Here is a 27,760-nt window from a genome sequence, read left to right as displayed (position 1 = left end):
CCAGCCACTTCACGGTTGAACGCTCTCGTGGAGCTGGTGCAAACTGTTGTACGACACATGTATGAAATACCCTGCTCAACAGAAGCCATCAAACCCATTTGTAACAGCTGAGGTTGTATCCTCTGGACAATAAATGAATCCCCGAGCTCCTCCATGGCAACCACATGTAGTGTCTCCAAGGTAGCAATAAACACGCTGCTTTTTCCATGAGAACCTGCTGCCATTATTTTGACATCTATGGTGTTGTCTGCTTCAGCTGTGGAGCCGTCAGGTGATGTGTTCCTCACAACAATGAGCATTAGATACAAACGGCCGCTCATAGTGAGTGTTATTCGTGAGGGGTGAGTGCAGGTGAAGGTCAAAAAATCTTAAATGAATGAAAGGTGACTGATTGCACCTGAATGCATCAAGGTCTCAGTCCTCAGTCAATCTAAGGAGCTCCCAGCTAGTGATGTAAATGCTGCACAAAAGAAGAAAAATATGCAAAATCTCCAGCTTTTTGCTATATTTGATCCCTAAATCATTCAATTATTTAATAATGTGGTAAGAATCTATATATGCAACCAGTTTCCAATTGAAATAAACTCATTTAAAGTATTTTGAAGAAGTATTTTATTGGATAATGCTCAAATTTTTATAAAAGCTTTAAGTTGTGGCTTCTTTAATAGCTAATAAATAATTTATTAAAGCTTCATAGATCAGTTTTATGCCTCTAATAAGAAAGTTTGGTTTGCTATGTTGTGAAAAACTGGATGAGACTTTGATTCTTTTAGTTAGTTCAGAGTATTTGGACCTTTTTATTAACAACATTTATTATTGGAGACAGGGTCGGGCGGCTTTATCGTGGTTCAGCATCTGATTAGGATGGTCTCTGAGGGGGGCCTTTCTTTGGAGGTGTTCCAGGAATGTCTAACTAGGGAAGGGGTCCCCGGGGCAGACCCAGAACCTGGAGGGGCTGGAGGGATCTCCCAGGAGGAGCTGCCACCGTGACCCAACTCCAGGTAAGCGAAAGAAAATGGATGGATGGATATATCGGCTTCTGCCAATTGTTCTTGGGCGATTAACTTGAGGAGAATGAGCACAAGTCAAAGTGATTTCTCTTTACTAATCTATAAACATTAGCAAGCAATCTATAAATGACTGATGAGGTCAAAAGCTAAAGCCTCACACAAAGGACTCAACTCAAATTAAAAACACTTTTCACAGGAAAATTAACCAAAGATCCTGGCGTATCAACAACAGAGTAATGTATTTAAATGGAATATAATATTTAAGATTAAAACAAACAATGTTTTAATGCTTCAACTGCAGTTTCGTCACGCTAAACGCCAAAACAAATCTTTACTTGAAGTTGAAACTAGCTTTTTGCATATGAAAATGTACAATTAAGACCGCTGACTGTGAGTGTTTGCAGGTGCAGATTTCTAAATCTGAGAGATTTATTGCGTATATATATGTAATTTATGACCAGCGTCTAGGTGACACATTAGAGCTGACTCGCACCTCCCGACTCTCAGCCTATTTTTACCTCCTTTAAGATAAACAGGATGAAAATGCGCCTTCAGTATACAGTATCACAGCATGTAGGCTCTGCTGGGGGTCCATCTGTTTTCCCAGAAGTTAAAAAGGCACCATGGATCTCTCTCTCCATCGTGAAGCCTGAGTCAGCAGATGTAAAACAGCATGCAGATTTCCTCGACACAAGATGCTTCTCCCCCTCCGAACATCTTTGATTTCCCATCGTTCTTTATCTGCTGCTGGTTGCCCTTCCTTCTCCACACACACAACGCAGGCAAACATCCACGAGCGGAGCCCCGGTGGAGAGGATTAATGTCTACTTTTGGGAAAAGTAAGAGCCAAATGTAGATGGAGGTAGACGGTCTTATCCAACTTTCTTCTTCACCTAATCACTCACGCTTTCCTCCAAACTCCAAACACTGTCACGCCTGGCAACTTATTCTTGATGTTCTACCTCAAATAACCCTGCTTTTTCCCACACACACACAGTGTGTGAGTCTATCTACAACACCCTATGGAGGCAGTGAATACTGTAGCAGGGCTTACCGACAGCCATCATGTAGTCCCAGCGATCCAACAGGCACATGCTGAACTGCAGCCCATTGGGCGTGTAGCCCACATCGATGAGAGCCAACTTCCTGTCCGGGTTCTGACAGACGGCAGATGTCCAAGCCACCAGGAACCAGCAGACGATGAGCAGGATGATGCCCAGCAGACGCAACACTCGCCAGCTGGTCATATAGGGGATCCTCTGGGCTGTGCGGGAGAGGAACACCTTCAGCACCCTGCAGGGGGGGAAGATGAGGAGGCATCAGTGAAGAACATCACAACAACAAACCAGGGCGGCATCAGGGAAGGAGAATTTTCAGCCTTTAATTTGTCTCTACCCTCTTTCCTAGTGAGTTCCTACATTTCCCAGCAACACTGTACCTTAACCTGCTGCTGTCACATGTATAGATATATAAAATAACAGCAAAAAACTGTAGTTATGATGTGTTTCAAACCATATATCTTGTTGAACATGTTATGTAACCATCAAAACTTTGGTACTACTTGTACCAGATGGATAAAAGCACGGGTCATTTGTCCAAAAATGTGTCCAAAATATCTGTTTTCTGAGGGTTTTCATCTGTTTTCTGCAAAATAATAACTTGTTAAAACTTGTTTTTCAGAAGCAAAGAAAGACATTGTGACCTTGCTAAAACCAGAAGCTACTATTTGGGTCCCATTTGCTACCAACAGTCTAAATTGGTTTATTTAATCCGTCTTGTAATGCTGATTTCAGTACATCAGCTCAGGATGTCTGATGAATACTGAGCATCAATCCCATAACTTCACTGTGTGAAGCTGATAAGAGTCATTTCTATATGAGGTAACACAAGTTTACGTGGGTCATCTACCTGCTGTGATTGAAAGAACTGAACAGAAATGGAAACACTGATATTTATAACATTACTGACAAAGAAACTTTATTGGATGATATTGAATATTGAAGATATTGTATAGATACATCTCCATCACTAACCTTAACCAAGAGGTTCTTGGTACATGACTACAATCTTTTTCTGACCCTAAACTAGAAGTTTTATACGCCCTAAAAAAAAGTTTAAATATAGAAGTGGTGCTTGATAAATGTTTGATAGAGCGACCAGATCCGACAAAACTATTTTGGATAACGTTGTGTGGTAATAACAAATAACTCACTTTGCTGTCGGTTGGAAAAACTTGTTGGAAACTTTCATATTTTTAAAATGAGAAGCCAAAAAAAAAGCAAATATCTTTGTATAATGTCAGATTATGTTCTTTAAACTGCAAAGTGCTTTAGCTGAAGCATCTGAGGACGTATTTGTTTCACATAATGCGACCCAGCTCTGAAACGATCCATCTTCATGACGTCATATACTTTTTAGTCTGTGCTGTTTCTATAGAAATAAATCTGAGTTGAGATGAATTAGAATTAAAATCCGCAGACAAACACAAAGACTGTTTGTCTGTGGATTTAAACCGTGCTCTCGAACACATGACACAGCCGTCGCTATTCTTAGGCTCTGCCCTTCACGCACATTGATGAAGTCCACCGCGCTCCCCACTAATGAGCCCCCCATCAAAAATTGATCTGTGCAATATGTTAACTTGCACCTCTAAGGGTTTACTCGGCTGCCGCTCGCATTAGCCGCATCCTCTTAATCAGCATCTTCATTAGGCCTTTTTGACAGATTCACCTGACAAAAAGCTCCACAGATGAACAATTTCAAGTGCATTACTTTAAATACAGCAGACCCCCTGTCTCATTATCGGCTATTCAGTGCTGGATAACACTCCCTTGTCTCTCCCTCGCTGTATCCTCCAGCAGTCCTTTCCCCTCCTCGCACACATTTGTCTCTCGGTTTGTCTCTTGCCAAGCATCATTCAATACCACAATATATATGGAGATCATTTGGGGGCAAAGCACCCCGTGTTTTCTTAATTACTTTTACTTGGTATTTCTCTCTTCCACTTAATGAGGCAGTGAATCCAGCCCAGTGTAGTCTGGTGACGAATTATCCGAGAAACGAGCTGCCTCTTATTTTTACAAGGAATTAGGATGTAAGATGCGGCGTAATCGCACTAAACGGAGGTTAGTATAATCCCGGGGATGGATAATGAGGTACTGTAGATGCGTGTTTAATTGTGTGTGTGTTTTACCTGTACAACTTAAGAGTCAGAGTCCCGTAGACGGTAGCGAAGCCGAGCAGTCGAACCCATCGCAGCAGGATGCAGCGGAAAACACTCGGCTGGAAATAGAGAATCCCGACCTGCAAGAGAAGAGGACAGCTTAAGTAACAAAGAGAGCCTTCCACATGATAACGAGACCTCTGTTTCTGGGGAAGTTAAAGAGAGTTGCTGCCTGGTGATCTGAACAGTCATTTTATTGAAAGCTTGGTTTGTTCCATCAAATATACACCACAAACCAAGTGAAGTTAAGTTTTACACACTTTCTGTACCAACAAATTATCAAAGAGAATAATTTTTCCAGGGCCTGAAAGCTCCAGTCAGGGCTGGTGAGGGGTCCTTGAGTCGAATTGTTTTATCATTCTGCTGTTTCCAGGATAACTCTGAAGCTGAGAATTGTTTGTAGGTTGATCTGCTGATGAAAAGCGAAAGTAAAGCGAGTAAATGTTGTCCGGGTTTTGCACTTTCTGTTTTATGTTGAAAGATTTTTCTTCTAGGATATCTTGTTGTGTTGATTTACTTCTGGTCTTTTTTAAATTCATTTATTTATAGATACTTTATTGATCTTTGTTTACATGCGTTTTTACCCGAAATACAACCACGCACGCACACAAAGGGCTCGTAGACATGCAAATGTGGAGAGAGATGGAGTGATGGGCAGCCACCCATTGGTGGTAAACTGGCACCTCCCCAGCTACCAGTCCACCTTTCACACTTTGTTCCATGCTGGACTTGAGCCGGCCACCCTCCAAGCCAGAGAAACTGTGTTTCCCGCCAGTTTTGATTGCCTGTTCCACCCTGATTAGTTTCACCTGTGTCTTGTTGTCTTGACTTGTGTATTTAGTCTCTGTGTTTCTTGCTGTCAGTGTGTTCTTGCTTCTCCACATGTTCCTGCATCCCAATTTTTCCATTTTCTTTCTTTATTTTTGTGGATTTGTAGATTTAGTTTGTCTTTGTCTGGACTTCTCAGCTGCCTTTTGTTATTTTTTGTGTGCCTATGAGATATTAAAGTTACTTTTTGTTCACTTACACTGACGTCTGCATTTGGGTTCACTTTCTTGAACTATAAAATACTGTAAAATACTGAAAAAAAACAGTATCTCTGCAGTAAATTTCCATTTCGAGTGCAGTATATTCAAATATGACACCGACCGTGTCTTATTCAGAAAGTCACTGCTGGTTCCTGACTCACAATTTAGCCAACTATGCTAAAAAAAAACGGAGTCAGAGGAACGATGTGATTAGCTGTTACAACTTCTAATAACTCGGGTGAAATGCTGACGGAGGAGACCTGCACCTATCTGAAGCTCTCATCTCCCATCCCATTAGTCTGGACGATGTGGTCGAAAATTCGACATCGTGATATAATGTCCTATTTTATCCGATAATGTTGAATTTAATGATTTTTCTTTCTCTAACTGTTTATGACCGTCTGGATTAATTACAGTTGGACTGAGAAAGTTGGACAGCTGTTTTTTTTTTGACTGATTGGTTTTTGGTTGTCGTATGTTGATTAATTATGAGTGATTTAAAAAAGAGAGTAGGTTTAGATCGTTTCCATAAATATAGTTTATTGTCTAGCCCTTTCTTTTACGTCAAAATAAAACAGAAAAAATCTCCATTAATCCTCAATATTAATGCATATATGTCACAATCACTTGCTGTGCTTACTCAATATTTGTCTTCCAAACTGTCTGCGGCGGTGCAGCCCATGCTGCGATGTTCTTTCATGTCGTACCAAGGAAACAAATCTTGAATGTGCAATCATTGCACAACACAGCAATTAAGCATTTTTTGGCATGTGCCTCGTACAGTACGGTGTCAGAGATGTGAGATTTAACGGATGAAAAGAGAGAGGAGAGCTCACGCTGCTTCCGCTTTTACAATATTTACTGTACTAATGAGTAGCGCGTGTGATACTACTACTGGTACTGCTTTTTTGCTGTGATGATTAATGGGGGTGAAATCCTATTTGTCGAGCCCTTTTTTTCCTCACACCTCAAAGGGAGAATTCATGAACCGCTTTGGACATAATTAAAACAAGATAGAAGAAGTGAAGTGCAGTGTCATTTTATAACCATCATGGCAGAAAGAGAAGAAAGAAAATCCATGTAATCCTGCTAACGTCATGCAAAAGCTTGCCCTTGAGACAAAGAGGAGGGCATCCGCCCATGTTTGCTACAAAGACCTGGAAATGGTGCCCATCTTAAAAAAAACACTGATGCTAAAACAAACACACACACACACACAAAAATGAAGAAACAAACATCTGAGGCAACATAATTATCTGTCCGTTGCAGATGTGCAGCGATTTCCCCTGTGGGATTGTTAATGTTAATCGGATTAGCTGAGGCATTATTACGTTCCCTCAGGCAGCGGAGAAGGCGCAGGCATGTGGATATTTTTGCTCACTAGGTTTGAGTCAGTCGAGGGACACGGAGGGGACCCCGTGGGAGAGAGAGTGGCCCACATCGTCATCCGGGCCCCGACCGAAACACTTGTGACAGCTGACAGCTCCGCAAAAAGGGAACGCTGCGCAGAGCGAATATGAGCTGTTAATATTAAATACATAGATCCTGCTGCATTTCACTCCACGGACACCAAAACTCACCAGCGAGGTTACAAGAAATATCTAAATAATGCTCCAACAGAAGAGCCCGATAAAAAGATTTGAGGCCGGGCAGACGCTGAGCAACTCGCTGACGCACATTAAGGTCCGCGGGGACAGAAGAGGGCACCGGGAAAATGAGACAAGATGCACCGGGGGAAGATGCAGCCTCATGACCCTTTTTTATTTAAATAAGCTACAAAACAGAAGCTGGATCTCCGTCATGTGCCAGTTTAAGGATGCTGTTGTTTGGGAGGTGTTATCAGCAAGCATTGCTCCCTCCGGGGACGAGTCCGACTGCTCCAAACGAGTCGTCACACATTTATCAGCTGGAGCTTCTCCTCTAATGGATGCGATCTCACCTACTGTTCTACTGACGAGTAAAGTTGGTTTTATACACAAAGTTTTCATCGCACAAAAAACATGACATGAGGACTAGTTCTGTCTGGACATGGCCCATATAATGTGAGCAGGCATTCTACTTTCACTTTATACTGTTAACTTTATCGTGCATGAGGAGCTGCTGTCATTGTAGAAGGTTGGAGATGTGAGTCCACATGGAGTCACTCGAAAAAAGCAGATCAGGTCACGGGAGATCTCCGTACTGATCGACCGGTGGTGCTACCTATAGGGATACAGGGTCTGTCCACCACTTTGTATAGACTGAAACATCTAGACAACTATTGGACTGGACAGACGCCGATGCTCCAACGATTGGACATAAAATTTGGTTCAGCTGTGAATTCTTTCACGATCAATCATAACAACTTCCTCCAGATACTTTATGATTTCTGCAAAACTAAAAACATTCCAGTATCAGCTGTATTTTGTGTTATGGAATTTTCTATCCTTAGGTTACACGAGGTCACGTGTGGGCCTTGAGCTCCTCGGCAGTATTAGTTTTTTGGCTTTGGTTGAGAACAGTAGGTGCCAGTCTAATAGATAGCTTGACATGGACGGTCCAATCTGCATGAACAGACATCTGTGTCTCCAGACTAGAATATGCTGACAATAACTCCTCCATTGGTAAAAACATTCTCTGTGACTAATTCTGGGCGTGTAGTATTTGTGCTGTTATCTTGGGGTTTAAAGTCGATCCACCAGGATGAGTTGGGCAGAATGTGAGACCGACTCAGGCACTTCTGATGAACTTTGAGAGTGTCTCTAATTCTCCTTGGGCCAAGCGTCAATAAATAATACAGCATAAGACATCAGAGGCTCCTGAACACTTTCTTCCTTCCTGACCTCACCATTGACCTTTGACTTCAGCAATTTCCCCACAACATTTTGTACGTTGCAGCTTGGCAGGTCAATTTTTATTATTATTTTTTGCCCTTGTGGCTCACTAGGTAAGCGATAATATTCCCTTTGGATATTTCTAATGAGGCCTTATTCAGAAGAGAGAGATGCTGCTATCATTCGGCTTTTTGACTACACTTCGCCTCTTTATGGTCAGCTCTGCCTGTTACAAACAAACCAACTAGTCAACCAACAGTTTGCAAGGCTGAGGTAGAGATTAGAGATGCACGCACGGCTGCATGTAAACTGGAATATTCATTTTGATTGTGTTAATATATTATACTCATTTATATGACTGAGGGCAAAAAACTGGAATATTTTGTGTATGTTAACGTACGTCATGAGCATGAACGGCAACTATGCTGCCATTAGTGTTTAGCTCGAAGATCGCAGAGCTGCTGTCGTGGCTGCAGACTCTTTTTAATAAGCTTCTAGACTTAGTGTGTAACTGCTAAGTGAGCTACTTCCAGCGTTCAACATCTGTCTCTGTAATTTAATTTCAAGTTGGGAACCTAGTCTTTTAAACCTCGGGGAGATTTCTAAGTGGATTTCTGTTTTTGATATCTTCTTTTTCTTCAATACAAAAGGTCACATTGGGATTCATGTGACAACTTGACACATTACAAACGACTGAAATGAGAATTACGGGAGCAGACGTAGTGGAGAAACTCCCGTTATGACACAGCGTCACTCTTGACAAACAACACAGCAACATTTCCAGGCGACCTCCAGCTGTGATTGGGTTTATTCGAGCTCTCGGTGCAGTTTAAACTGCCCACTGATGTTTCTGATGAGCTTTAATTTTTCGTCCACAAAGAGGAAAATATCACAGAATATGATGAGGTTCAGATTCCGGTTCCAGTACTCACTGTAACACAAAACCAACCATACGTTCCCTCCGGACTCTCAGCTCTCTCCAGTTCATCCGATACAATACAATAAGGTATATCCCCATCCCCCTGACGCTCGGATCAGTGTCAACGCTCGTGCTTTTCAGACAAAAATAAGCGTGTTCACTAAACGTCGCCGTGACCCTCGGATGACACCGAGCCGAGCAGACGCTCATGATACAAACCGTGCACTTTCCATCGGAGGAGTTTCTGGGATGAGACTGGCACTGAGTCTCTGACAGGTTTCTCTTAACGCCGGCGTGCATATAGAGTAAGATCAGATTCTGCCCCCCTTTTCTTTTGAAACCTGCCATTAATAATCAATGCTAAGTGCTGGGAATCTTAGATTCAGCGCTGTGGGAAAGGAAAGGGATCGGGTGTTATTCCCTGAGTTGTGTGCGTGCGTGCGTGCATGCTGGCGTGCACGCTGAGGGATTGAGAGGATCAGGGTGCTGTATACCTGTCTAATGGACATCAATATCGAGGAGACAATTATCAACACACTTACTACTCTTCAGCCTGCCTCCCCCTGTCCGTCTCGTCTCAATTACAGCATGAGTAAAGGCTTCTGGAAATGCTGAGTGAGCGTTGCCAACAACATCGAGCAGCCCTCCTCTCACTTACAGATTTCGTAACTGCTACCCAGGACTTTTTTTGTCTATATTTTATTTTATTTTCGGGGCAGGCAGGCGTCCCAGCTGGATGTCTGCCTTGATAATTACGTTCAACTGCTGACCCAGCCTCCCCAGACGCCTGACTTAACACAACAACACAACTTAACTCTGCAGCCACCCTCCAAAACAAAAGCCTAGTCACGTTGGAAGCTACAAAACAGAACAGCGTGTTCGACAAACGCACACCCGGGAGAAGAGAGAGAGAAGAGTAACAACATCGTACTTTTTTTTTAAGTTGTGGAAGTGCATCCAAATCTTTAAATGAACAGGTAAACATTTTGGGAAATGTGCTTACGCCCTCATACTGTGTATCTGCACAGTAAATATGGAGCTGGGAGCGATCCTGAGTCTGGATAAAGGGAAGAAAATCCACCTGCCAGCATTTCTAACACTGACCATAAAATACTTTTAGAACTTGTAGTTTTCAGTTTTAGACTAGCCGCACTCTAACTTGATTGTTTCCCTGTTGGATAAAAGCAGCAGCTACATGACTGAATGTCTGACTAGTTACTAGTGGTGTGCGATACTGGATATTTTGATATCGATCCGATTCCAAGTTAATACGGGCCAGTATTTTTCAATAAATAAGGTGGATGCATCATTGAATTGCTAAATCTCAATTAATTTTCATGAGCTTAAGTGTTTTTTGTGATGTTTCCTTTTTTATTATTAAATGATTTATTATAATTAAATAGAAAATGCTTTATTATCACATTTTTTTCAGAAAAATCTTAAATAAGATGCTCGCAAACCAGTGAACAAATTAAAACAAACAAGTACTGTTGAGAAACTATAATACAAAAATAAAATTCTCAACAACAAAAACAAGAAGTGCTGAAAATATAAATAATATGTAAACAACTTAACAACCCCCAAAGCCTTTAGTCAGTCTGTGTCTTGGTTACAGGTTTTTGTTCATAAACAGTATCTAATTAACATTTTTAGCAACTTGATTGTTTGTTTGCACGTCTAAGTCACGTTACGTGACTCATGTGATGGTGCAACATGTTTGCCGAAACCGCAGCATTGCAAACAAGAGCGGAACTTAAAGTAAAGATTTGATCTCACCCGGCTAGTATCGATCTGATACCGATACCGACTTGGTATCGATATCTGGATCAATCCGCCCACCACTACTAGGCTACCGGATTCAGGCCATCAAAACGAAAACATCCTCCAAGCTGGAGCCCAGTTACAGCATCTATTAAAGTTCATCCCATCAAAGTTGTAAACTCTGACATTACGTGATGCATTAGATGACTTTCTTTTCCTCATGGACATTAACCTGGCGGCAGATGGGCTCTCATCAAGAATGACTAAACAGGTGGGAGATAATGATGAAACACACACATACCATTAATGGTATAAAGACATCCCAGTAGATTTACAGTGTTAACACGCGTTATGTTTCATCTTTGTATCAGGAGATTTTAAAAAAAACGAGTCTAAAAGAACAGACAAACATAACAAGAGCAAGATTCACACGCTCACCCACTTACTCAGTCAATCAACACTCAGTCACTTCATTTGCAGTTATCCTTCATTCCTAATCATCTCTCATTTCAGCACCCACCAGCTGGCTCCACACGGAGATTCAGTGGGTTGGTTACCCGCTAGAGTTTGTCCCTGTTGATACGACAGTGACGCAAGCCAGCCAGCTGTGGTGCGAGCAGCGGCTTTCCAGGGAGCTGCTGTGATGTTGGCTACTACCTCTGTGTTCAACCCTCCTGTCGAACTCACCGGAGCTGATTTCACCACTTTGGTTTTGAGTTATCTGTTTGTTTTGTGATATTTTACTAGAAAGAGGAAGAACGTCACACATATTAACCACCATGGGACATAAAACTGTGATATGCCGTTTAGAGATTTCGTGTCTTGCATCCTAACTTCCTGTGATACGGAGAAGTATTTTCCGAACCAATAATTTGTCATTTTCTCTCTGAATTTCCTGATTAATTATGACTAATGGTAGACGCCCCTTGGCCAATACATTTAACTCCAACTTTTTGGCTGCACTTCAACTCCTGTTGACCTAATGTTTTATTCCAAGGTAAAGAATATTGTACCACATAAGGTCATTAATAAAAACAACATCTGCAAAGGTTTGGAGAAAACTAAAAATATTTTGGCAAAGTCACCATTTTAAAGGTGTTTAGTCTCTATATAAGAAACTCAGCAATGCACCAACAAAGGCAGGAGAGAAGAAGACCGCTGGACACTAAACAAGGATGTAAACACAGAAATGCAGTCTGGCCTTAAGGATACATGCAAACGGATGTCTGTGAATGCAAACATGCATTTTATTTGTCTACAGTCTGTCTGTTTTCTCATAAATTATAATCTTTACACAATCAGTGCTGATGCTTTCCTGACAAGCAACTTCTTGCAGTCTTGTGATTAATGTAATTTGGTTTCAAGGTAAAAACTAAATAAAGTAAAATTTAGGTATTTAGTATACCTGTTTTTGTTACCTTAGAATCAACCTTTATATCTACAGACACTGCTGGTCCTTCGATGAAATCAAACCCTGGCTCTAGATAGAACGTTCCACATTTTCGAGCATTTCACACCCACTGTAGTTTGTCCTTCACACGAGAAAGGAGAGGATGAAACGAAAAGGTTGCAATCAGCAACTACACCTCTAGATGCTACACGCTGGTCCTTTAAGTGAGCCGATGTTACTTTCACCGAACTGCAGGAAACTGTGGCCAGACATAAGACTGGTAAACACTTTTAATGTTGCGTAACTTATGTTAAAAAGAACGTGTCATCTCCTCTTTAAACATACACAGTCTTGTTTTAAAGTTCAAACTTCTCTTTATTTCCTTCTTTGTCCGAAAGCGTGTGCCATTACCACCATTTCCAATCCCGCAGGTCTTTCACCCTCTCACCCTGCCTTTGATTTCGCCTTCGGACGTGGGTGGACGAGACATCGCACAACCCAGTTTGTTTGAAGCACACTGGGACCTTTTTGAACGTGACCTTAGCTGGAGTACGGATAATAACCAGCTTTGTCTCGTAAATATAAACACAGCTAGTGTTAGCGCCTAACTTTAATATCATGAAAAAAACACAAACTCTGGCACTTTGCAGTCCCTGAAGGCTTCATGTGCGAATGGTAACACACCCACAACAAATACGATGCCCGACTGGATGCACCGCAGAGCATGCACAAATAATTTTGTGCTAGACCGCTTGAGATAATTAGCTCCGGCTGTAGGGCAAACAGGAGATATCCAACAAATAACACTTAAAGAAGAAAGTGGGTGGATTCTTTTATTAGACTAATGGAGTTAGCGAAAGAGCACCAAAAAGCAGCAGTGTGTAATTAACTCGTAATGTGCAGACAATAAAAATGCAAATGAGTGTGTGCACGGGGGGTCGATGCACTGGGCGAAAGCTTCAGGGATTGATCCTCTCTTCCTGTGAAGGTCAGGGTCCCACAGGGTATCGATCACATAGGATGTCAGACCTCTCCCTCCAGTGAAGGGAAATTAGTTTACAGCATCCAGTCGAGAGAACCAAACTAAAAAAAAAACCAAACTGTGGTCTGAGTAAGTCTCATTCTCTGACTTTACATACAGAGAGCTGCTAAAGTTTTGTCTTTGTCGATAATCTTCTGCACTCAGAAGAGGTTTTATATCTCAAGAGTAACTTTTTTTGTGTTAGTTCCTCAAACCTCCACTTGAGGCTGGCTCCAGAAGTCCCCATGTTCAAAACTTCAGAGCAGAAATAAACATGTTTACAGCCTGGTACAAAAAACAGTTTAGGTCTCTGTAGCTAATTTCCTCATTCGTGACAACTGTACTGAGGGTGAATCTTTATAGAAGTCACCTGAAACCTGTGGGTGACTTCACAAATACCATGTTTTATACAGTCTATGGTTTTCACACATCAAATATAAGCTGTAGGTGGACATGCCCGTGTTTTGATGATGCCATCAAAGTCAGGTGACGTAGTATAAATCCTGAGAAAGTCCATGTTTGTAGGGGGTTGTGGAGAATTGATGGGTCAAACAGACACAGAACTTTCACCCAGGAAACTGTTCGTGTCCTGTGTCAATTCTGATGTTGAACGTTTGAGTTTAAATAAGTATTAGCATTTATTCTGAGTCATGTTTCTACCGCCTAATGATTGTAACTCTCCTTTGAGCTCTGAACACTAATAGTGAAACCAAAACAATGAGCTAAAAGATGCTAAAAAAGAAACTCGGCTGAACATCGGTACGATAATAATTCTCTGTGGATTATCACGATCTGAGTGACTGGTTTCACGTTACATGTAGTTATCTGATCCATTGCTATTATGAAAACATTGACTGGTGTAACTTGACGTCTTTGTTAGCTTCCAAACTAAATTAGACGCCGTGACGGTTCCCACCGAGGTCGTTAACTGGGCGAACAGCTGACAAATCAGTAATTATATTGAACACAGTGACGTCAGTCGTTCTCTGAACTGAATTCTCCATAAACCCTGCGACATTCAGCATCCTCGTCTTCCTGTTTCGTGTGATAAAGCCACCTGATTGAAGTCGGAAACGTTACTATTACTTTTGTTAATATCTCTAAGTGAATGTGGTCAGAGCTCCGATAGAGTGACCCGGATGGTTTGAATGCCTCTGAACTGTAGCCTCCTGTGGAAATTTGAAAATTATGGTCTGAACGCTGAATTATTATTATTAGGTTTGGCAGCTGTGACGGCCAGAAGAGCAACATCATACTAATGGAGCACTTACTGAAATGAAAATGCCAAAATAAAATATCATATATTAGTCATCTGTCAATGATGCAGGATAAACACGTCAGGTTTTAGATTTAGAAAAAAGCTGAAATCGTTAGGCACTTCCAGTCAGGAGAGCAGACGGTGCTGAGTTTCAGCCTTTTGTTATCGCAGTTTCTGTGATTTCAGCAACCAGCTAACGGGGAGAAAAATGACTTTCAGCCATTTAGTGCGTCTGTCTCCGTCTGAGTGGAGAATGGGATGGTGCCGCCGCGGGAATCATCCTGTCACAACAAAGCTCTCGTGCTACTTTTAATGTTTTGACATGAAATAGTGACAGACATCCGTCCCGCCTATGCCCCCGTTTTTATTTTTTATTTTTTCCGGCCATCATCTCCCTGCGTCTCTTCTCTCCTTTTCTAATCTGCAAAACACCTTCAGTATATGAGAGAGTGGAGATGAGGCGCTGGTGGGAGGCGGGAGCAGAGGCGAAGGTGGGGTGTTGTAATAGCAATGGATCCATTTTTATATGAAAGCCGACACTCGCTGCCACATGGGAAGGGCAGCTTTCTGGAGCTAGGTAATGGTTTCTTCTCCTCCCGCTGCTCCCTGAGGTGGGCTGAGTGTAAATTACATCCAGCTCGGCCTCTGCACAGTCAAGACCAGTGCAAGCTGGCTGCCGCTCGCCTCCCACGAAATCCCTTCCCTCCTCATCACCAGTTCAGATCCTGAGAGATGCTCCCATCTCGCTCGGGCACAAAGGAACGTATCAGACAGGGAATAGCCTACGCAGATGTAGCGATGCTATCTTTCCTTTTCCCAATCTCTCATACTTTGTATCTCTCTGCTCACACGGATAGAAGGAACACTCCAGCTGCAAGCAGGTGAACTTGAACTTAGCAACCAATATGTTTTTGCGGAGACTCCGCAGAACTTTCCAGGAGGGAGGATGGGAAGCGGGGTATGAAGGGACGGCTGCGAATGCAAACAGCAACCCTCCGGATTCACTTAAGTCAGATTGAAAGTGTCAGAACAGCTCGGATGGAAGGCAGAGCAAAGCAAAGGGAGAGAAATGGCTGGCAGACTGTGTTTCATGGCCTGTCAGGTCAGGACACATTATCCCCTGGCCATACTGTTTCTCATTAGCCCCCTGATGTGCTGTGAAGCCTTGCCTGCCTGCCTGCTATGCATGGCAAAGCCCTGAGTTAGGCTGAGGTGGCACCTTGGCCCAGCTTGGCACCAAGACAATGCTGAAATTGGACAGGTGGAAAGATAAAGAACAAGGGACAGGGGGGAAATCGTACCCAAAGGTTACCACAAAGTTTTTCTTGAGTAGGACAGCAATGATACACGGTACCATCGCCGAAAAGTTGGGTGATCGTACCCTAATTTACATCCTTCTTTCTTCCAGAAATTGGCGTTGGTTTCTTTAAACAATAACCATGATTTTCCTCTAATTTAACCAAGTGACTACAACTTAAACAAGTTCTTATATTAAAGCCTTACCTATAGCAGTTGTCAGGTCAACAGTTGTAATGGTTTCAGAAGAACAAATCTTGCCAATAAGAGTACCAGATCAGAAAACGCTCATATAGGATGCTCAGAAAAGTGCTAACAGACTATGTGCTTGTTGTGCTTGGTAATACCATTTAACAATTGTTAAAACTGAGTAGAAATACTAGATTAAGTCCTAAGGATTAAGACAGGCACATCAAAAAGCATTTTCATATTGAAGTTACCATCTCTAGAAAGTCTTCTGTGTAATTGTTAGTATTGAAACAATCACTTATAACACTGGGTAGTTAACATGAGCAGTGAAAACGCACACAGCTGAACGGACGACGCACCAAAAGATCGTTTTATCGAAGGTGAATCTAAAAGAAATTCAGATTAATAAGTGATAACTCTGCTGCTGCAAAAAAGAAAAAACACCAGCGAGCAACGAACGCCTGGCACAAAAGGTGTCACCGACATTATAAATAGAAAACTTGCAGATTACCACTTTTACATGTGAGTTAACATTTATGAATGCATAAGCAGCGGAGCAGGAGGCGTGACATGTCACACGGGGGAGAACATGCAGGGAGAGAGCTTGTGCTGTCTCTGGGGCGACGTGCACTGCTGCACACACAGATGGGGAGGAAGCAGCAAAGGGAAAAGAAGTCTCATATGTCTCATACTGTGTGTGTTTACGGTTATTGTCAGCTCTCTGCTGTAACCTGACTTCTTAAACATCGTTTAAAACAGGAAATTCTTTAATCAGGGCGAGGGATCGACAGAAACCTGCTTGATGTCTTCTGGAGAAACCTGATTTCTTGGCTTTGTGTATAGCTAATAAGGTTTTTACAGTTTTCTATGGGCGTCACAGACTTCAGACGACAGGCATATTGTGATAGCAGCATGGAGAGGAGAGGAAGCACATCCAAAGTTTGACTGAAACTCAACAGAAGGCTAAAACTCTGTTCTCCCACTATAGATACACATAGATAACTACAAATAAGACATAAAGAGTCTTGGTATCATTTTGGGCCGACGTGAGTTTCAAGAAGAATGCTGGTGAACTCTATTAGAGGGATGAACACCATTCTTCCAAAGAATATTTCCTCGTTTTGGTGTTTTGATTGTGGTTTTTATCATTAGCGTCCCTCCAAAGTCTCCCCCGCTAATGCCGTAGAACATAATTCACATCGTTTTTGGAACAAGAGGTCGCCGAATAAAGTCAAATGTCTGTGTTTGTTAAGTTTCTCGACTCCATTTATTCAGTTTGTCGTCGGTCTGTGATGAGAACTCGGGAGAATATGCCAGCCTTGGTTCAGAAAAGATTGAAGATCTGAGAGGGAGTCGGACAAAATAAAGAGTTTGTAACTGCCCTTTCAAACGACACGAGAAGATGATGCTGAGTGCCAGCAAAAGTCATTTATAAAGCTGTTTATGACGTGGTTTGGTTTGTTAAGGTTTGGGGAGATTTCTCATCATGGTTACAATAATAACCACGTGGTTAAGATTCTTGAATGATGGTGGTGTTTTTCCTCCTTCAGCTGAAAACAGGAAACTTCAGCAGGATGTTTCAGGGACTTCCTCCTCCTAAAATTTGCTGAATCGCGTTGGTCTTGCATGCAAACACAGGCTTTACAGTAGTGCGCCACTGTATATGTACTCAAATTAAAGGAAAGAGGGAGTGAGAAGAAGAAGTGAAGAAACATCGAGTGAGAAGTCAGACTAGAGTGACTCGCTGAGAAAAGAGGATAATTTCATTATTATTATCTCAAACTATTGTGTGACACGAGATGCAGTTTGGACGATAAGATTCTAAAAATACTTTTAATTAATCGTCTTTTTTTTTTTTTGCATTTTCCCCATTATTGTGAAAGCACCTATCAGAGCGTCTCCTCACACATCGAGGCCGTGCAGGTGCCACCACAATGCAAAGATTCATTACTCTCCGTCTGAACGTATTGCATGGCTTCACTGGAGGAGATGGTGGCATCTGAGCAAAGAAAAAAAACAAAAACAAGTAGCAATAGTAATCCAAACTCTGTCACTTTACTCTGATCTAAGCCTCCCCCCAGCAGCGTCAATAAGAAGCTGCAAAGAGACAAACGCAGGGCTGGCGAGCTAATCCAGGGGATCACATTGTGAATCACAAATGCGTGTCCGCTCTCCTTCTCTCCCGTCTCCACAGCCAGACGGAAATAGCCGGCTTCTGGCACTGCCATAATTTTGCCTCTTTCCTTCTGCACTCACTGTTTCATTTCAAAGCAGGAGAGGGTAAGCAGGGAGGGGGGTGAAGTTATTGCATGTGACACACTCTGGAGACAAAAATTGGGGGGTGTTGCTGGGTTGCATTACAACACAAAGCCGAATGCCACGGGAGCGGGATGAGATGTGTCTCCTGCTGCTTAATAACAGTGGAATTATTTAAAAAAGAAGAAGCGGCGGCGGCGGCGGCGGAATATTTCTGAATCTATATTTAGATTGGGAGTGATGCGTCTCACCCTCGCAAGCCGTGGCTCATGTGGGATTCGCAGTGGGGGGGGGACATGGAAATGCATCAGGGTGGAGATCAATCTAGCGTGCCGCTCATGTTTTCACATGATCAGGCCAAGAAATATTTGATCAAAGCCGAGCTCGCGGTGACCATTTGGGCATCACAGCGCAGAATAAACTGAATCTTAATACATCTAAAGCTGCACTACAAAGTTAAGTTCCCCTTGTAGAACCTTACAAGCGACCTATTTTTAGCATTCGGCGGCGTCGCTCGCTCCACCGGCTGGAAACAGGATTATCATCTACTAGCCATTCATTCACCAACCAATAACCTGACTCCCGGCTTGCTTTCACTCTGCAAATTTCAAACATTATTACTTTCCAGGACCTTGTCGCAGCAAATTGCATTGATTAGCCGGGCTCTAAATCAGTTGGCTTTAATTACATTTGCCTTGCATTGCTTCGCTAAGCATATAGCTCCACATGATTGCAACTAAATTGCAATTAGCCAATGCCCCGAGCACCCAAGAGGAGTACATATGGGTATATTCATGTAAATCAATGTGTATGTGGGTGTTGGACAGAGTCTGGTCATCTGCAGGAAGAATGTGGTGCTTCAGAAGTTGGAAAGCAACATCACAACATGGATTGATTGTTTAAACTCTATATTTATCCAATGTTTTGGTACATAAAATGAAGAAAGAGTCTCAGTCTTACATAAAGATTAAAGTATTTTTCTACTTGGATACTTTTCTTTGCTTACACTTCCTTCTTTCTTCAAGACAGTCATGTAAAGTGTTGGTATGAATAGTTTAGTATGAACATTTGTTGATCAATGTGTGTCAAGAAAATCCATGCTATAAGATATACAAGTGAAACCTTTAAAATGTCTGCCCAACAGTGTAATAAACACAAATTCACTCCCATAGTGCAGCTGCAACTAACAATTATTTTCTTCATCAGTTAATTTAACAAATATTTCCTTCATTATTTGATATCTTTGTAAATAAAATGTCAGAAAATAGTAAAAAAGCTGCTTGTTTTGTCTCAGCAACAGTCCAAAACACACTAAAGAATTAGTTTACTGTCATATATACCAAATAAAAACATCTAATATTCACATCTGATAAGCTGGAATCAGTGGTTGTTTGATATTTATGTCTGAAAAATGATATTCAACTAACCAAATATGATCAGTTTGCTTAGTTTGGGTTGATCATCCCTAAAAGTTAATGACTAGGAGAGGTTCTCATGTATTTAAATATATATAAATAAGTCCAAAAGTGTCCAGAATATGACGTAAGAATAAAAAGTTGTAAAGAGGTTGAGGTCATATTAAATATAAAGGAGTTTATTCTGCGTGAAGGTCTGAAGGATCGCAGTCTGCACGAAGCAGCGTGAGTGGCTGGTCAACAGATGGTCGCGTTGACGGGCTGCTGGGTTCATTGGCCGACTCTGTGTACAGTTAGCAGGGGGTCACCAACAAGCCCTGGGATGTTTGTCTCTGCCCGTCCCGTTATATCACACGCACACCTCGGCTGTGAAAACTCGTAGCTTATCACGGCTGTCAGAAGAAGAAAAACACAGCACCAACACGACGACGGTGTGATTTATGAGGCTTGTACCGTCTGACAGGGCAAACGATGCTTCTCTGTACAGGCTGCCGCCGATACGAAACTTTGTCCTGAGCTCTGATTCTGCTTTAGATGAATGAGCGACAGTGTGAACTGAAGGTCAGACTGAATGCCAGCCTTCAGTCAAGGAGAAGATTGTTGTTTGCGGCTCAAAGGAGCATGGCATGAGGATTATCAGCAAAACACGTCGAGGAATGAGCACATGAAAGGATGCAAGCCACACACAAACACACACACACACACACACACACACACACACACACACACACACACACACACACACAGTGTCTAAGGCTTACCGGAAAGTAGAGAAGCAGAGCTCCACACAGGATGGCCTCCAGTAGGACTAGACCTGATGCTCTGATACTCTGCCAAAACAGAGAAGACACCAATTATTAAACTTCATGGGTATGCATCATATTTAAACCTGCTTTAATTTAAGATTTTGCCCAAACAAAAACTCGTAAACACAACAGTAGTCCAATATTCACACTTGCTGTAGTTCTGGTTTGGTCTCCACCAACGTCCGCCCCCCCTCTGCAGCTAAATGCTGAAGTACGGCACATTCACGAGCTTATTGCTGACTTAACGAAATGGAAAACGAGGCTCATGAGAGCTGAGAGAGTTAAATCATTAAAGCATTAAAGCGTCGCTCTATGCAAATGCACCAAAACAACAAGCTGAAAGGAGCTAAAGAGGAGCTAAAGCTAATGCTTGTGGAGTTTGCAACTAAATTCAAATTCTGAGCATCATTTATTTACAGATGCTCGTTGGTACCTTTTAATATCTTATCTGAAACACAGACTATGAGCTCTACTCGCCCTCGATTCTCCCCGCTAACTTTCCTCTGACATCACTTTGATAAAGATATTTCTCCGTAACTCTTCCTAGATTACATGCAACAAGTAAATTTCAAGAGAATATTGTTATTCCTTATGAAATGTATAGAGTGCAGTTTAAAACACCCTTCATGTAAAATATCCGGATATTCCAGGAGGATTTAAAAGGGGAACGGAGCTTTCTTTTCCATTGTTTGAATGAGAACAAAGTCAAGTGAAAGCTCTCGCCTTGAGGACTTTTTATGGAAGGGTTCACCGTTTCTCTTGTAGTGTAAGATATTTAACAACATGTCGTCCTCTAATTGACGCGATGCATGGAGGGAGTTTTTCAAAGAGGACATCTTCAACTGTTTTTAATTCATCAGTCTGTGAAGAGCTTTGAAACTAAAGCTCCTAAATTTAGCTTGATGAGATTAATTGGGATTACATAATTATGACAGAGCCCTGGAGTATCTGAAAGTTTCATCTGCTTCATTAATGGGGAGCGATGCTTTTGTTCTGTACCCTGGTTGACATAATGACAAAGTCTTCAGGTGTGAGGGAGCAGCTAGATGGTGCCCTGTCGGGAACGTGATGGCGAAAACGTCAATTAAGACGATTAACTGACAGTTGCAACTGGATCAGAGAATTTTATAAGCTCAGTCACCAACTTTCATTTCAAGCAACACTGTGCAGAGATTCAGCAGTGATCGTACACTTGCACACAGAAGCAATTCTGTATTACCGCTTCACATTGCAGATTGATATGTTAATGAATCAGCTAAAAGCTGTCTGTAGTTGAAGCGTACAATCATGCATCTGCAGCTGCTTGTCAGGACTCGAGCTCGATGGTAGTAGAAACACACACCCCTAGGTTGTAGCGCCATACCGCACTATTGAATCCAGCGAGACTTGATACTTTGCTGAAACGCTGGAAAATATCTAATGCATGGGCTGAATCTGAAATCTTCACTTTCCAGACGTTGCATTAAGTTTTGTGAAGCTTTTGATGACGCAGGGAAAATATCATCTCCCTTCAAGGTAATGTAGGGAATATATTAAGACGATGCTGTCGTAACCTCACCTCGATGTATGTTGTGAATTAACACAGATTTCATCTTTAGGAAGTTGCGTGCCTGCATGTTATTATTCCAAAAGTGAAAGAAGTCTGAGGCCTGATGTATAAATCAGAGTCTGATGAGTAAATTTCACTTTGTTGCTCTTATTTGCACAAACTGGTCGCAGTCCAAGCTGTTGATGTCGAGTTGATCTGTAGCATCCGAGCTGTTTGAAATGATTTCAAAGCTTTATTGTGACCACCCACATTTCACAGATCCACTGGTTTATTGATCCAACGGGCTTTGATGACCACACAGCCCAGAAAAGATCAAACAAGTAACTGATGTGATGTTGTAATTCTGAATCGACTCCGTGCGTGCACTGCTGAGATTTCAAACTTCTTAACGATGACGTCAAATTCCGTAAAGACTGTGACGATATTATTGCGTGGTGACCTGAGTTTTAGTCTAGAAATCTCATGGACGGATCAAACGTGTGCACCTTCGTACCTTATTCCTGCGAAAGTGGTAGATGAGCACCATGCTGACAAAGACGATCAGCAAGCAGAGGCACTGGAAGGAGAGCACGGCCATGCGTAGAGCGCCGTCCTCTCGGGCCACACAGGGGGTGTCGTCCTTGCAGTAGGCGCAGCCCTGCTGGCACGGCATGCAGTCGCTGGAGGACCCCTCGTCCGCATTGGGACCGCTGTCGGCAGCTTTTCCCTTTCTACCCATCCCTGTAAAATACAAGATGGGCATTGATCATCAACGCTCTGCAGATTTGATCACTTTCGTGCTCTACGAAACAATATCCCAGGAGGTGTACAGATCATAAAAATGTATGCAGTACCTTAAACAAGTTAAATGGTTGAAATAATGACAAGAAGGAACCATGCAATAAACCTCCTTTGTCACCTCTATGCTGAAAATATGAAGTTCTCCATGACAGACTGAGTGTGTGTGTATATATATATATATATGCTTATCCCTCTCTGACCTTACAAGGTTTCATCGACATTGTGTCAACACGAGGGAGATGGATCTATATGTGTGAACATGAAAAGTCAACACCGCTGCACCTTGTTAAGTCACTGGCATATCATACAAGGCTGATAACTGCTGCTTCCTCAGCATGCGGAGGACATGCCAGAACTTCAGTCTACCGTGACAAAGACGGAGACAATGGAGGAGTATTAAAACAGAGGGCACTGTTGGCTGAAACCATAAAATAAAAAAAAATACGATCCAAGGCTCAAGATCTGGATGGGAAAGTAAATGCATTCAGGAATTACCACTGAGGTTGGGGTGTAAACCAGCCACTAAACCACTAACTGCTTCAAAAGGAGCTGCTCTGTTGCCCAAAGTAAAAGGAGTTTGGTGACGCTGAAAAAAAAAACCTCCCTCGCAAGGTAAAAACCCGAACCAACCAAGGGGGACAAGAAGAAGCTATTGGTTTCTATAGAAATCCCTAGAGAGAAATGCCCATATGGTGGGGCCGATAACGAATGGTGGACTTATATAGAGCTTTTATGGAGGCTTTATTGGAAACAGCCATTGTCTCAGAGATTTGCAGGGATTTTGCCTTTAAAAAGAGACTGGCCTATTTTTCAAAGCTATGACTCTGCACATCATTGATCCCTTCAAAAGGACCACTTATCTCCGTAGCAATGAGTCACATCCTTTAGCTGTATTCTCATTGGTTTGTTTCTTCCACTGCTGACTGACAGTAACAGCTATAGTAACTTCTCCCACATATTTATATGCACGATCCACAGTGGAAGATCACTGGGAGACAAAAGGAAAGTGAGTTGCACTGGCTTTCTCTGCAAATGAGTGTCAAGGATGTCCCCTTGTGGATTAACAGGCTTGTTATTGGCCCCATGGTGGGCCAGACTGCAGCACTACGCCTCGCTAACAGGCTTGCCTCTCCTCTCTATTATTGTGTTGTCAAAGACACACACACATATATGCACACACACACTGAGCTTTCATGCAGACTTGCACACATGCACGGGCGAGGTTATGTGCTTCCCCTGCAGCAAAGTAAACAGGCCAGCAAAAAAAACTGTGGAGGCTTGTGCATGAAAGAGAAATATTTTAAGGGGGTAGAGTGAAGGATGGAGGGAGGTAAATGGGTGAGAAAAAGGGGTAAAATTGAGATAGACACAGAGGATCACGCTGTGTGAGTGTCTGAGCGGGACGAGACGGGATCGTAATGAAAGTATGGCGGCGAGAGCGATGGAGGGCAGGTGGAAACCACTGGGGCTCTGTGTCTGCAAAAGCCTTTTTTTAATTAACTCACAGCAGACAGAATAAACTGAGAAAAGTAACAAGCATTAATTCCCCATCTTGAACCTGATTAGCCTCCACAGGTACTGAGGCTACTTCAGTTTTCAGGGCGGTAGCAGGTATTTCTCTCATTTTTACCGCAGTCATGCAACACATGAGGTGAACGTGTAGTTCTTCTGCAAACAGCTGATGCATGACAAACATACGTGCACCTCGGAAGCAGAGTCAGACGAACACATTGATGTTTATACACCTAAATGAGACGCATTGCATCAAGCGGCGCCTCTTCCAAACAGCCTCCTTTGTTGTTGTTTTTTAACCTTTGCTGGCAAATTACCTGAAATGTGATCTCGTAAAAAAAGATTTTGTGATGAGCTCAAAGTCTGAACTGCATCTGAAGGTTGTGTGCCGGATAAAGGACACGGCGTTCAACTAGCTGTTCAGTAGCTGATAATTAACATGGGCATGAGGAATTAGCACACATCGACATCAGAAGGAGACTTTTTAGTCTTTGTTATTGTCTTGATCTTAACCTCCAGGAAGCCCCTACGTTGTTTTTTCTTTACCTCCTTCACATCCTGTGTTGGCTAAAATTAAGCTCTATTAGGTAGCACGTATTGTTATATAGTTTACAAGTGTAGAGTAAGAATAAATATGTTCTGAGTTTGTCAGACCAAAGAAGAAAGTGTTATTAACCACCCGGCCAAATTTGAATGATTAAAAATATCGGCAAGTTTATGAAATTAGGTTTCAAAATCTGGTAAAAATTAACTCTCAGCTCCAGGACTGTGGGGGCGTGTCTGCTGAACACGCTGAAGAAACGCCCCCCCAAACACATTTTAAAGCAACTAACTTCAAAACACTGAGTGAGATGAATTCATCTCTATCTCTCTGCTCAGGGTGGCCTCAGCGTGTCATCGAGCCACCCTTTAAGGACCGCCCACAAAATCCTGAGACTGAAAACCAGTTTGAACCTCTAACTCCACATTTCAGTAACATATCGTTCAAAATCTTTTCACGTGTTTGCAGCAACTGTTTTCCAACATATTTAATGTATTTAGAAAGAAATTGCCTTAATTGCCTTTAACAATAAGTTCCACTGATTTTAGTAATATGAATTTTGACGCACAGTACTTCACCCAGGCTCAGAGTTAATACTGAATTCATAACTTTTGAACCTTTTAATCCTTAAAAATAATTTTTAAGGTCATGTACATTGGGAAAAAGAGGAAATACCTAAAAAAGTAAGTGACCTTTTCTGACTGACCAAATTTTTTTTGGTGTAAAATTCTTGCGACGCTAAATTATGAACCTTGTATGTGATTTTTGAAGATGACAACGAAGTCTGTAAAAATACTAAATGACCCAATGTGGGATCCTAACCCCAGATTGCTTGAGTCAAAAAGGAAGGTTACCCAAAAGTACTGCGATAAATCAATATTTCAGGACTTGTTCATGCTGTTTAGTTTAGAATTTGCCAATTAAAACAAAAAAACAGTAACACCAGTAGGTCCATTCACTAGCTTCTTCCTTTCAGAGCTTTCAACCACATTTCATGGTTTTTAATCAGCAACATTTACTGAGAGAGCAAAGTGCCAGGAAGTGTTTTCTTAAACTTCTGTTTCCAAAAGTCAGAAATGAACTTTGTATGACATATTTTGTCAATCTGCTTTCAGGCAGTTGTTATTACTGTAACTGTACCTTCACTGATTATGTTGCCTGGCTGCCTTTTAAATGAAATCACCCTGCAGGGACCCAATAAAACAATATGTTGTCTGTGTTATCACTAAAACAGGTGATAACTGACTTACCCGTGAAGCCATTGACAGCTACTCTGTTGTGGTGGTAGAATCCTTTCTTGCAGTGGCACTTGTACTTGTCCAAGACAAACCCGTGACCGTGGATTGGCAAACACTGTGGAGAGACAAGAAGATGTGCATCAATCACACAGAGAGAAGACAGTGGAGGCAACTTTAACTTAAATTTTAAACCTGTCGTTCTGCAATGCAGACTGATACAATATAAAATCAGTTAAATATGTCAACACAAACCCAAAAGTAAAGCGTCTGTAGAAGTAGAACGCAGGATCAGACGTCTTGTGGGAAGGACAGCGGTCTAATTATTCAAGTTTTCTCCTTCTCTCTCTCGTCTTGCTGTGCCTTCCCGACACTCAATATTAAATTAGCGAAGCTTCTTCCATTTGATTGAAAGTGTGATAGGAAACAGAGGAAAAAAACACGAGGGGCGTCAGGGGGCACCTTTGGCAGACTTTGTGCGCTGTTTGCCAAATTACAAGATATAATTAATATCTAAATTAAGAACAGACTTATTTGCATGATTAAAGGAGAGCCATTAATTCTATTTCTTGTGGGAATGAGATTTCATCTCCTCTCCGCGTATGAACGCTCGGGTCACTCGCATAAAGCCTGAATTTTTCTCTCTCCCCCAAAAATACATAACCGTCCTATTTTCACGCGACGTGAACTTGTTTATCTAAGCGGAGATGATAATGACTTATGAATCCCAAGAAACGACGAGCCAGCCCAGAATAGCAGCGGTACTTCATCTGACACTTGACACGCTATGAAGTGTTTGTGACCTGACTGTGAGATCTAGAGGCGAGGCCAGTGGCGGCGTCTAAATGAAGCATCGGTCGCTGTGACGCTCCTCACGGCGGACTGGACTCTGCACGTCTTAAGAGGAAGCTATTTCTGACTGTCTCTCAAGTTCCTCAGTGAGGTCTGAATGCATTTTTCAGTCTGAGAGTGTAAGGGCCCCCTCAGTCAAAGCCTTGGAGATGACGGCCGGGGCTCAAAAGCACAAGGTAATTACCAGGTTACTATTCAACGGACAAGTTCCTCAAACAAATTCCACTGAAGAGAGCGAAGCATTTAAAGTGGCACTACAGTAATGTGTTGAAGACGGCTCCTCGTTTTAGTGGCCTTGAAAAGGGTCTGGGGTTTTTTCTTAAAAATCATGAACCTGTACTTTGAGACTTCAACAGAAGACTGATGTTGAAATATTTGGTTTGGTTGAACAGATGCGCAGAAACGTATGCCACTATCACGTATTGCAGCTCTCAGTCAGTGGTTGTTTCCCTATGTGGCGTTTTAGCATCTTTCAGCTCGTTCTTTTGATTTTACGGTCTGCTGGTTCTGCTGATAACTCACCTGGTCGAGCGTACGCCCCGTGTACTAAGGCTGAGTCCGTACCACAGCAGCCTTGCTTCAATTCCAACCTATTTCCGTTCGCTGAATGTCATACCACCTCTTTGTCCCCTGATTTGCTGATCTGTCTTCAGCTGTTGCTATCAAAAAATATAAAAGGCATAAAGGCAAAGCCACTACATACTAACTGTGAGGTCTTGGAATCAATCGCCTTTTTTCTCGTCTTGGTTTTTTTAGCAAGGAGGACTCAGGATTTATTCCAAGACCACAACTGTGGTGATATCACCAGTGATTCCCATTAATCGTCTAATGATTTTTCTGTTCCACCACATTTCATAATAAACCAAAAATACATTTTTACACTTCAGGCGTCCAAAAGAAAACGAA

General features: G+C 42.1%; 1 protein-coding gene across 2 annotated transcripts in view; it reads right to left on the bottom strand.

The window, feature by feature from the left end:
• gpr158a (G protein-coupled receptor 158a) overlaps positions 1-27,760 on the bottom strand; it is a 70,261-nt gene that overhangs the window by 8,882 nt on the left and 33,619 nt on the right. For both annotated transcript variants that reach the window (XM_019266957.2, XM_019266958.2), the window contains exons 3-7: positions 26,018-26,120; positions 22,428-22,654; positions 20,341-20,409; positions 4,204-4,313; positions 2,065-2,303 (exon numbers count right to left, since the gene is read on the bottom strand). In XM_019266957.2, the coding sequence (XP_019122502.2) occupies positions 2,065-2,303; positions 4,204-4,313; positions 20,341-20,409; positions 22,428-22,654; positions 26,018-26,120 (748 nt within the window). The remainder of the gene's footprint in view (positions 1-2,064; positions 2,304-4,203; positions 4,314-20,340; positions 20,410-22,427; positions 22,655-26,017; positions 26,121-27,760) is intronic.

The sequence above is a fragment of the Larimichthys crocea genome, chromosome XXIII (assembly GCF_000972845.2).
Source record: "Larimichthys crocea isolate SSNF chromosome XXIII, L_crocea_2.0, whole genome shotgun sequence".
Lineage (NCBI taxonomy): Eukaryota > Metazoa > Chordata > Actinopteri > Sciaenidae > Larimichthys > Larimichthys crocea.
The sequence above is the reverse complement of the archived record's forward strand: the minus strand, read 5'-3'. Positions and strand labels throughout refer to the sequence as shown.